The sequence below is a fragment of the Tachypleus tridentatus genome, chromosome 12, assembly GCF_004210375.1.
Source record: "Tachypleus tridentatus isolate NWPU-2018 chromosome 12, ASM421037v1, whole genome shotgun sequence".
NCBI lineage: Eukaryota > Metazoa > Arthropoda > Merostomata > Xiphosura > Limulidae > Tachypleus > Tachypleus tridentatus.
The window spans coordinates 136,310,036-136,322,835 of NC_134836.1; the positions used below are offsets into that span (position 1 = coordinate 136,310,036).

Here is a 12,800-nt window from a genome sequence, read left to right on the forward strand (position 1 = left end):
ACCTGTATCTAAGACATTTCTTGTATTAAGTATGAAATAATTGCCTTCAAAATTCTTAGTAGTATTAGTAAAATAAATCTAGAAATTTCCTGGTACAAACAAAAAAAGTTTAAGGGCTATTCGTCAAATCAGTAATGCAACTCTTTAAATTACTTACATAAGTACTACATGTGTATAAACTGTTTGTTTAATTTTACACAGAGCAACTGCAGACCCATCTATACTAGTACTCGCTAATTTAGAAGAAAGCTAACCAATAGTATCCAGTGCCATCTGCTAGGACACTCTTTTTTTATTAATTAAAACTTCCATTAACCTCCCTCAGTAAAACCCCCACAATTAAACAAATGAGGATGGGAGAATTGAACGTGTAATCCTCAGATAAGTTGAGAACCTCAACTGCAAAACCTTGTCAGGCCCTATACACAAACTGTTTTTTAACTGAGTTGAAGATAAGTACACACACAAGGCATAATTAATTTTCTGAGTACCACATGTGAAAGTAGAGATGACATGATATACACGTGCCATGTTAAATGAGAAACTTTTAAACATATTAGAAAATTTAGTTATGGAAAAACATTAAAGGTTGTACTTTCACATACCATTATTTCATGGAATTCGTTGAATATCTTATTTTATTAAACTCTTAAGATAAAAGGATCTTAATGAATGTCACTACACTCAGAATTATATGTCACTTTATTGTAATACTTCTTAAAATGTTTTAGGTACTTAATGTGATACTTAATCAGATTCATGATATTATTTAGAAAGGATAAATTAAACACATGCTGCAAAGAAGAAAAGATTCACAGAAAAAATCTTTCTTTGTATTTAAGGTTATTCGACTGCTGGCCAGCTTTAGAACAGGAGAATAATAACGATCCTTCATAGTGTAGTGAGAATGTTCACAAGTATAATTAATAACATAAGCTTATAGTAACTTGTACAAATATCTGTATCATCTTTCAACTTGTGTATGAAAGTACTTGAAGAAATGAGTATAGTATTTTTGTTTTAGTATATTGGCATAAGACACAAAACCTTTTGCTACCAGGACTACAAATATACAGATGCAGGATTCAGCACGTACAAGTCTTCACACAGTATCCAAGTGTGTTTATTGAGCAAAAACATATCTAAGGCAGGAAATTATTATACATTTATGATTTTAAATTTATCCTACATATAACAAAATCTACTAATTTAAATATTGAAATATAACTAAACAGAGATGTATTTAATTCCTAGTTAGGAAATGGTTAAATGTATATTTAACTCAAAAAATATAAATTCTTATATTGAGGCCTTCCTAGACCAAAACATTACAATTAAATATACATGTAAAAATGGCGTGTTTGGGTTGAGAAAATTTTTTACGTAGAGGAGCGAACATTTCGACCTTCTTTGGTCATCGTCAGGTTCACAAAGAAAGAAAGAGGTAACTGACCGGAAGCTGACCACATGTTTGAAAGGGGTTGTGTAACTGAGTGTCGGAATGTAGAGGGCATGCTTAGATGTTTGAATATATAATTTTATTTATTTTATTATTATTATTTATTATATTATTTTTTAATATAGGTATAAAGGTGTTCCTTTGTATTGGTTTATTTTGAGCTTTTTCTCCAATATAGAAGTCGTGGCAGTTATCGCATTGTATTTTATAAATAATGTCTGTCAGTGTAGTTTTTACACAGTATAGACCTCAGTTTTGTGTCTGGTTTTGAATAAATTTGGGATTAACTGGAATGTTATATTTTGTTACTAGTTTTTGCCAAATGTTGGTTATTTTTCTGCTGATGTCGGGAATATATGGTATGCAGCAGTATATGGTTCCGTGATTTCTTTTTTAAATTGTAGGATATATTTACTTTTAGTTGATTTTGCTGTTTGTCTAGGTGTGTGCGTATAATGTTTTATACGGTTTGTGGAGGAAACGTGTTGATGAAGTATTGTTTTATTTTGCCTATTTCGTCGTTAATTTTATCTGGTAAGCATAGTTTTATGGCTGTGTTTATTTGGTTTCTTAGTATGTTGAGTTTTTGTTTTGTTTCATGTGCTGAGTCCCAAGGAATGTATAGTCCAGTATGGGTGATTTTTTGATGGATTTCTGTTTTAAATTGTGTATCGGTTCTTGTAATTTTGAAGTTAAGAAATGATATTTGATTGCTTTCTTCCTGTTCACATGTGAAGTTAATGTTGGGATGTATAGAGTTAATGTGATTGAAAAATTAAGTATGTGTTCTGTAGATCTGAATCCTGCAATCGTGTTATCTCCATATCTGTACCAGTATAGTGGTGGATGTAATGCTGTGTTAATTGCTTGTGTTTCAACTTGTGTCATAAAAATATTGGCTAGAACTGGTGATACTGGGTTGCCCATGCTTAGGCCATTTGTTTGTATATAGTTTTGGTTGTTGAACATGAAGTTTGTCTTTATCGTGGTGAATTCTATGAGGGTTGCTAATTGGTTACTGGGAATGTCTGTAGTTGGGTTAGGGTCTCGGATATAGAGTTCTAAGGCTATCTTGCAGGCTTCAGTGGTTGGAACTTCTGTAAAGAAAGATATAACATTGAAACTGGCCATTAAGGCTTTATGATTAAGTTGATTTAGATTAGACTTGAAATTAAAAGTCTTTGATGAATGAGCTGGCTGATGTTACATATTTGGAGAATGCCCATGCTATGTATTTACCAAGATTGTAATTAAACGATTCATATGTGGACATTATTGGTTGTAATGGACAATCTGGTTTATGAGGTTTGGGGATGCCGTATATTTGTGGTGTGTGAGTTGGTTTTACATAGGTAGGAATAAAGTGTTTGTGAAATTGTGTTGGCTTTTCTTATTTTTAGTAGTATTTTGTTTAGTTGCATTTCGTGTGTCTTTGTTAGAGTTGTGTGTATTGGTTTAAATTTGTTAGCGTCTGATAGGATGTTATCATTTTTTGGATGTATTCATTCGTGTTCATTATGACTATAGCATTTCCTTTATCTGCTTTTAGAATTTTAATGTTTTTGTCTTGTTTTAAGTTTTTAATGGAATTAATTTCTTTTTTTGTAAGAATATTTTTTAACTTTCTGTTTTGTGAAATTATGTTGATGGTTTTGTGAAAAAATTCTTTGAAACAATTGTTTAAGATGTTGTTTTTAGGAGTTTCTGGGAAATATAAATTTTTTAAAACAACCAACAGAAAGAAGACAACTTCGAAAATTTTATTGACATCCAACAGCCAAACGTCCCAGGTAAAATAAAAATTTATATTTTCCAGAAACAGGATGTTTCCCAGATTCCTAAACTAGAACATAATTAAACAGGATGTTTTCCAGATTCCTAAACTAGAACATAATTACTACTTTCAGCGTGTATCACTTCAAAGCCAACAGATTCTTTATATTTGTTGTTTATCCTAGGTTATAGTAACTGAAATTTCTAGGTCCATTTAATACTAATTTTGCATGTTTTCCTGGAAGTATCGTCTGGCCTCTTTTCATTCTTCTGTTGATTTTCTCACTAATTACTACAAGAACATGCAGCCCATTCATTCATGTGCTTACTTACAGTTAACTAGTGATGGTAAAGAAACACAAGAATTGTGAAAATTATTTTAGAGGGAACACAAAATATCACTAACTGGTAAATAACTTGTTTAGAATACAGCAAGACTGTGACATAGACATTTATAGTCACAAATCAACAAGCTATTATAACTTTGCAATTAGTGTAAGTTTCCACATGAGACTGCTGTGTGAAACTGATGAAAAATCAGAGTTTAACAAACAATTAGAAACAGAGAAAAAAGTTATTTTATTTTGTTTCTTTTAGGGATAAAACACACCAATATTAGATACTGAAGTTTATTTTGTGTTGTAGTTCTTTGGACTCTACATGCATGTATAAATTAATACTTTCATGTTTTAAACTTCTCGATATCGGCATGTTCGCACCTACAATAAACTTTTAACACTACTCTTTTTGCTTCTCCGTTGATGTCAATGGACAAATATAGCAATTGGACCTCCACAAACTGACAAGTACTACCAGATGACACAGCTGTAAGACCAAACTGCTCCAGGGAGTAGAAGGGTATGTGTTCCAACAGAGTTCAATTAGACCCAACAGGCATAATCTGCAAAGAAAATTAAAATAACTCCAGTTAAAGAAATGATAAAAAGCAACAATCAGTGTAGTAGATGTCATGAATTAAAGTCTCTGTGAAACAAACTGCAAATTTTTTATCTTGTCATTTCCATGTGATTAATACAAATCCAAAAAAACTTACAACTGGGAGGATCATATAAGAAAAAATTTATAATAAATTCATTTTTCCCCTATTTTCTTTTTTGGTAGGACAAACTATTATTTCTTTTGACCTTCCAGTTTCTTATCTGTATGTCTGTCTGTTATTAATAATTTCTGAGTGTAAGCAAATAATAATGGTACAACAATACATCAACCACATCGTACCTGCAATATCCAGGACTCTGATTAAGATACCATCAGGCTTAATGGTAGCCATTACAGTGAAGTTTAATCTTTCATGAAGTTTTATCACAATCATGGTAATGGTATTTAAATGTTATTTATTTAATAACTAATGTCTCTTGTGAAGAAGTGGTTGAACGAATTTCAATGGCATTTGGTATGTTAATCAAGTGCATCCCCCCAAAAATTGAATTTAAATGGATTAGTAATTGAATTTATTGTTTACTTTATTGCTGAAGTTGGGGTGGCTCACTGCATTAGGTGTAAACTTTACTACTGAAACCCCCTTCTCAGCAGAATTGTATTATAATGGAACTCTTCCTTATACGATACTGGAAAAATTGTTTTATTACACGTTATGTAACCCCAAACTTCACAAAATATTTATCCTGTCTGATGTAGATTTGCAATAGAGGTCACAATTTTCCTGCTCCACCTCTGTTTACTATCACAGTGAACTTACTGTTTCTTCATTATCAGAGAGTAGGTATGATGTGATAAATACGTCACATGCAGATCTAATGCATTGGCACCATGGGAAATTGGCTATATACATAAAAAAATGTTATCGTGAAATACTAGTAATAAAAGTCATTCTCCATACTTATATTGTTACTAGATTATAATTAATTAAAGAAAAACATATTCATAAAATATTTACTTATAATACATACAATGATGTTACTTTCTATAACAAAGGTATGCAATAAGTTGTGTGTATTATGGTAGGAATGTGAGTTAAGTCAGTATTCTGTTATTAATATTACCATCATTATAAAATAATGGTAACATGTATAGATAGAACTACAATTATTTTAAATAAAAGCATATGATAAAAGGAAAAATTACCAAAAGCCCACACTTACTTGACTGTGGTTTTTAGAGTGGTACACCATAGAAGGTAGTGTAACGTGTGGAAGTACCACACATAGAACTGGTAGTGTAGAGATCTGCTGAAAGCTATACCAATAATATTAGCTGTGAACATTGGTAAAAGTACACCTGAAACAAATTAAGGAAAATGAATACTGTGTTTAAATATTAAGAAAGAATGAACATACATGCCAAGATAGTTTTCAACATTCACATACCCAGCAAAAATCTAACAGATTATGATTAAAAACAATAAATTTGAATTATCTTGATTTTCCCAACATTTTAAATGTTGGATTCATTCTGTGCTTTAAACAGAAGCTAAAGTTAAACTGCTACTATGCATTTTGTAATAATTCATAATTTAAGATTATAGACCAATTAGTACTCGCTCATAAACACTGAAAACCATCTTAAAAACCAAACTTTCTCTTAAAACAACACTCAAGTCCTTCTATCTCAATGGCTAAGGCTGTTAAAATATTGATCATCTGATTGTTAGACAAATTTAAATTTCTCCCTTTGTTATTTGTTTCGCAAGTCTACAGAAAAAAGTGCTATGAATATTTCATTCAAAATATGAACCAAACCTACTCAAATGGTCAAATGACTATTCTTTTGTTGATTCTTGAAAGAGAATGAGAGATTTCTTCAGTTTTCACTCCTACTGACCATGTTTTTCTTTGAAGCCTACAGCCAAAACAGTTACGTATAGTGTACCAAAACATGTGCACAGCTACTAAAAACAACTTCTGTGAAGGTTGTAAGGCTATTTTAAAGCTTATTCTTGAAAAGTGAAATGCAAGTTTTTCTGTGCTACCAACATATACTTTCTGAAGCCATTCAAGCACAGTTATACTAATTGGAAATTTGGAAACGTCTTGTTAGTCACAATAAATAATACAGTGTCTCCATCCTTGTTATTTACTAAAGTTCTACTAGCCATGAAACCTGGACAGTAGTAATGAATACAGCACTGAGTACATCATAAAATTAATTCAAACATATTTTTTTTAACTAGAAGAATTTCTCTAAGTTCTTTATTTTCTGGCATTCAAAGAATATGGTGTTTTATTAATGTACATTAATTACAAAATAATTAGTGTGACTTGTAGCACATTAGTTAGCAAATGTCACATTAAGAATTCACTATTTCTCAAGTCTGCTGTTGTACTTTGTCTCTACACAGTTTTCTGTGACTGTTTCAGTAAGTTTCCAAACAGTAGGTAATTAACATAATAAATTTACTGTACTGGTTTTGTACTTCACTGTTATTGTGAGGCATGTTTTAGTTATTTTAGTATTATTATTCTTATTTTTTGTTTCACAAGCCTATAGCTAAATCAGCTGTTCTCCACTAAAACCTAAACAGATATACTATATGAAATGCTATAAATGTACATGACCTATTAAAATAGTTGATATATATGACTATAAATACACAAATAATGCAATTTTATTGTGAGCAGTTTCCTTTGTACTTCTTAAACATGTTTATACAAGACCTCAGATACCAAACTACCTGGCTCAGTAAATAATGACTGGGTGGGAAAACACATGCAATGAAGCAGTAAACTGTTGAATAACATGTAACATTCAACTGAGTACATATACATGTAAGTGGCTTACAATTTATTTTACATATATGGACATAAATAATTAAAAAAGAAAATTAAAAATAGTTTAAAAACAGGAATAGGGATTGTCAAAAATACAGAAACGAGTTGAAATGGAAACATTTTAAAACCTACAACTAGGAACTCTAAGTAAACAGATGATTCTGGAAATAGTTTCTACATTATTTTATCAAACTAGCAATCCCCTGTTTTAATTCTACTAAAATTTAAAAGCACTGAAGACATGGAAACAAATTATCTTGTACTCACATGACTTATGTATTTCAAATGTTTTAATTCTACTAAAATTTAAAAGTACTGAAGACATGGAAACAAGTTATCTTGTACTCACATGACTTAAGTATTTCAAATGTTTTAATTCTACTAAAATTTAAAAGCACTGAAGACATGGAAACAAGTTATCTTGTACTCACATGACTTAAGTATTTCAAATGTTTCAATTCCACTAAAACTGATAAGTTGGTTGGTTTGTTGATTTGGTGTTTTATGGCATAAAGCAGCTAGGCTAACTGTGCCAAACATCCAGTAAAAAGTTAAAATTAAAGTGAATTCAGTAAAATTCATATTCATGGGATACCTACAAAAGAAGAATCTCAGGCTCATTTCTGAGCCTTCCATGCCATGTGGCAGGCAGGATTCCACCATGAACAAGGATATTGTGAAAAATGTGTCAAGATTTTAGGAATACACTGAGCAACTGCTTGTATAATACAGTCAGTTACTGCTGCCACAAAGTTGTCTACTGACTACTTACAGATGATGGCAAGATCAAGTTCTGTGAGAGAAGTGAAAAAGGGACAGTTTGATTGATCCAGCTTCCACCAGAGCACACAGGTCAGGTGGCATCCACCACAGCTAGTCTCTCTCAAAATTATAGGAAAATAATCACTGTCAACCCTCTATGAAAAGTGGGAGAATTGTGAAGGGGAGCAAATTGAGAGATCTACAGCAGTAAAGGACTGACTAGGAGCATGAAAATAAGTAGAAAAACCAGTATTGATCAGAGAGAATACGTTCTACAGAGCGACCCCTTCTATCAATATCAGCACTTCCCTAGAGGGGATGATGTCCGTTAAAGTCCCCCAGAATTAAAAAGGGAGATGACAACTGTTCAATTAGAGCATCAAGGTCTGATTGATTGTATGTCTCTCCAGGTGACAGACAGGCAAAGAGAACAAACAGTGATGGTATGACCCAAGGAAATACAGATGGCTACAAACTCCAAGGGTGTGTCAAGTGGTAAAGACAAGGTGGGCACATGCTGATCAACCAACAGTGCCATCCCTCCATGCACTTATCCATCACACAGCCTGTAATTTCTGCACAAAGAAAACTGCTGAACAGTGCCTGTATTGGCAGGTTTCAGAAATGTTTCCTGTAAGGAAAGACATACAGGATGGAAGGAAGCAATCAGTGTTTTGATGACATCCAGATAAAAAGTAAACCTCGACAGTTCCATTGCATCAAGGTGGCCATTTTTAATGACGTGTAGGCAAATTGGCAGGAGAACCCTTCTGTTTACGAACATGTCTTTTTTTCCTTACTGTCCTTATTTGAGGGAGGTCTATCGACCTCCACAGATCCTGCCCTTGGTCGATTGGGCAAATCTTTGCTGTTTGATTTGGATTCCAGTGACTGAGAGCATGAACGAATGATTGTTTTGCATCATGGGGTGGAAGAAGATGCATCCTAGGAAATATCTGTAACTGTAACCAAAGAATGTGAATCTTGGGGTTTCTTGAAATTATGTAAGGGACAGAGATAGGTGTTGGAGTTGATTCATCAGCTTTTTAAACCATGGAAGTGAAAAGACTTTTCATTTGTTTGGAGAATTATTGTTTTGGAGGCACAGAGAGATCTGTCTGCATTCCCACTGTAGTTGTGGAGTGAAGTGCAGCAGCATATGTCTGAAATGAGGTGGTGGACAGCAATTTTTCAGCCTCAGGATAGGTAATGTTGTGAATGGTTTGAAATGCTGCACCTCTTTTCTTCCAACCATTTAGGGAAAAAACAAAAGTAGAACAGGTGAGAGCCACTGCAATTGATGCAATGAGGGTCCATTTAACACTCACAGGCATCATGGACCTTGCTACTTCAACGAGCACATGTTAAGGAACCACGACAGGATGTCTTTGAGTGACAGAACCACTGACACTGGAAACATCTGAGGATTTGGAATGTATGGCTGTAGCCTGCAATTAAGATAACCTGCCTTGGTGGTGACAGGTGAATGTGGTGATGTAAATGTAAGAATGAGGACATTAGTTGACATCATAATTCCATCCTTGTGGAAATACGCCTCACTGCAGAAACTCCTTGGGTGGAGAAAACTCAGGGATGTTCTTCGAATCCCTCTCAACAACACCTCCTTGTGATGAATTCAAAGTAGCATGAGGTGTAACCTCAATAGGTATATCTCCAATTGCCTTTGAATGCAAGAACAGTTCACTGTGTTGAGATGTGGATGTGTCCACCAATATGCCACCAGATCGACACTTCTCTACTGACTTTGGAGAGCCAGCAAGTCCTTCTAGTCTCTTCTGAATGAGACGGGAAACATTTGCCTTAAAGATATGTCTGAAAGAGAATATAGTGTAAGAAAATGAAGTACAACAGGTGTTACAAATGTTGAAGATTGCTGCTCAGAATCTTCAAGATGTGGTTGTTTACCTATGGACTGTTTTTTCACTATTTTATTTAAATTTGTATTTGGAGGATCCATACTAAAAACATAAATATTCCGGTGCCCACTGACCCCACCCACCATAGAGCCCTACGAGGGGATGCACTACAATGTCAAACAAGGACCCTGCACCACCAGGGTTTCATGAGCACTATACCCAAACACCAACATCAGATACAATGTCCACAACACCTATTGAGAACATCCAACCCTGATACTTGGTTGACCCTAGCCCAAGTGGACCAGCCAATTGAACCAAGGGGGGCCTCCCCAAGGCTGCCCATCTACAGGAATTCAAGGCCAAAGTGGTGCCTTAGGGTTGGACCCCTCAACTGCCAGGATCCTCTCCTCCCCTTCACAGGTTGCCATGCATAGCAAACATGAGGGTGGATGTTTAGATCCCAGAAGAGGTAAACCGAAAGAACAGAACCTACCCTGGGAGGTCCCCTCACCATGTACAGGAATCCACACCGAGGGGAAATTGATAAGTATTGAAGACATAGAATCAAATTATCTTGTACTCACATGACTTGTTAATATTTCAAATGTTTCAATTCTACTAAAATTGATAAGTACTGAATACATGTAGCTGAAATAATGACCTGCAGCCTGAGATAATAATGTTGAAACTATTTACAACATCATTTGTTTACTTATTTTAGAGTTCCTAGTTGAAGGTTTGTATATATAATTTTTTCATTTCTGTATTTTTTGACAATCCCTATTTCTGTTTTTACATTTTGAATTATCTTGTATAATAAAAAAACAAACAGATAATGATGACAGCACACTCACATTATTTTTACATAACTTATAGTTCTAACATCCTTATAATTCATATTACTACTTTTAATTTACCAACAGTCTAGTACAGAGAACACAGTCTGTACTGAAGTGATTTTGAGAGTGTGGCCTATTAGTAACTAGTCAACACTAGCCACTACTACACTTATGTTGTTATGCACCCAAAGTAATAACATCAATAATATTTAGGCAGTAATGTGATGTAACACCAAGTGTCTTGGCTCTGCACCTGAGCAACCTAACCACTGTAAAGGATACAATCTACATTTTTAATAGTTGAGGAATTCTTTGTAGGAAACCAAGTAGATAATCCAAGAAACCTAATAACGTAATAAAAATATACTGACTTTAAAAACAAAACAACTTAGATAATAATTAAATTGTATTAAATGGTTTTGTATTAATGAGTACATGTTAAAAATTCTTTAAATCATCTGGCAAAAAGATAAGATTTAAAGTAACATAAACTTCCGATTCTTTTCACCAAGTACAATGTATTCAAGAGCAGTTTGAGTTATTTAGACAACAGTTTTTCATACTTAATATTTGAAACTATAGGTACTTGGTGAAACTTTATAATTACAGAATCAAAGATAACTGTACAGTTCATAAATACATTTTTTTTTTCACAGATCAAATTGGTATTTAGTTTCAATACAACGAGATGCAAAGGTTACAATTTAAGAAAAATGGTATCTAAGGTATAAATGTGGAGTACGGTAAGAGAAAACCGTTGTTCACAGGATGTACAGATTACATGTTACAAACAGCAAATTACAAATATTCTTACATATACAATATACCAGTTATAGAGGAGTTTTTGTGTGCACCAACACGTGTGCAAATATACTTTTCGTCCTGTTAGTTGTTGAGGATTCAGTAATTATTCTAATTACTCAAGCAAAGCCTTAGAACAGAGATAACCAAATCTCCAACAAACCTTCTAGCTCAACATGTAATTATAAGGTTCATATATATACACACACACACAATATACATTGAAAGTTATATTGGTTCTATTATGCTAATTCATGTGATATATGTTTTAATTCAAATTACTGTTGACTTCACTCTCGTTATAAATTACTTTACAAACACTCAGTGATCGATTTTACCTTCTCCACGTTCTACAGAACATTAACAACACTATCAGATGAAGACATAAGAGAATGACGTGGAAATAACGACTGACAAACATCTCTTCTGGTAAAAATTTCCAGTTTACTGTCCACTGAAATATAAATACTCTTCCTAGGTTGAAGGCACGGTTAAGGTATCCAACTGGGTTGGTCAATAGAAAGGGAAGTCCTAACACCAGCTATCAAAGAGAAAGTCCTGTTGTGGTTTATTTGGAGATTCACACAAAAAAACATCATCTATCATTCACTGTTTAACATTTTATAATTTACATTAATATCTAGTTTACAGAAAAATTCAACATAAACTGATCCACAGCTACTATATGAACACCAATGAGAGGCATAATGGTCAAATATGGCAGGTTTTCTTACCTAGTAACTGAGAATACATTTGTTTATAATTAACAGACATCTAAATACTTGCACAACTGATAAATTAAGACAAAAATGTTTATCTTAAATGACTTAAAAGATAAACTAGCAAACAACTTCTAAAGAAAAATCACAAAATTCTTAAAAACTTGTGTTAATGAAACTTAAGTTCTCAGATCCAATCCATGTTGATTACTATACTTATGGATCACGACAACATCCAGGCCAATTATTTCATTCATGTATATTGACAAACCTCACGAACCACAGGAACAATCCAAATAAACTGATATAAATGCAAACTACTAATGTAATTAAACTATTACACACCCATCTGTTCCTAAAACACCACTGCACATTCTTGGGAAGTTGAAGTATGAAGAAGACCATGTAAACAGTTACTTCCTATTGAAACTGGAGTAAAATATGGACTTACATGGATCACAAATTTTAAAGTAAAATATGCACACTATACACAGATCACAAATTTTAAAGTAAAATATGCACACCATACACGGATCACAAATTTTAAAGTAAAATATGCACACTATACACGGATCACAAATTTTAAAGTAAAAGATACACACTATACACGGATCACAAATTTTAAAGTAAAAGATGTACACTATACACATATAACAAATTTTAAAGTAAAATATGCACACTATACACGGATCACAAATTTTAAATTAAAAGATGCACACTACACGGATCACAAATTTTAAAGTAAAAAACGTACACTATACACATATAACAAATTTTAAAGTAAAATATGCACACTATACACGGATCACAAATTTTAA

At 33.1% G+C, this 12,800-nt stretch overlaps 1 protein-coding gene across 2 annotated transcripts in view; it reads right to left on the minus strand.

Annotated features, from left to right (window-relative positions):
• Positions 1 to 3,787: 3,787 nt before the first annotated feature.
• LOC143234813 (dol-P-Man:Man(5)GlcNAc(2)-PP-Dol alpha-1,3-mannosyltransferase-like) overlaps positions 3,788 to 12,800 on the minus strand; it is a 46,269-nt gene continuing 37,256 nt past the window's right edge. Inside the window, exons 6-9 of one of the 2 annotated variants that reach the window (XR_013018810.1) lie at positions 11,602 to 11,804; positions 10,745 to 10,806; positions 5,356 to 5,517; positions 3,788 to 4,133 (exon numbers count right to left, since the gene is read on the minus strand). Coding sequence is in view for 1 of the 2 variants with exons in the window: in XM_076472454.1 (XP_076328569.1) it covers positions 3,971 to 4,133; positions 5,356 to 5,491; positions 10,745 to 10,806; positions 11,602 to 11,804 (564 nt within the window). In the remaining variant the exon portion in view is untranslated. The remainder of the gene's footprint in view (positions 4,134 to 5,355; positions 5,518 to 10,744; positions 10,807 to 11,601; positions 11,805 to 12,800) is intronic. The other variant, XM_076472454.1, reaches the window with a different exon arrangement.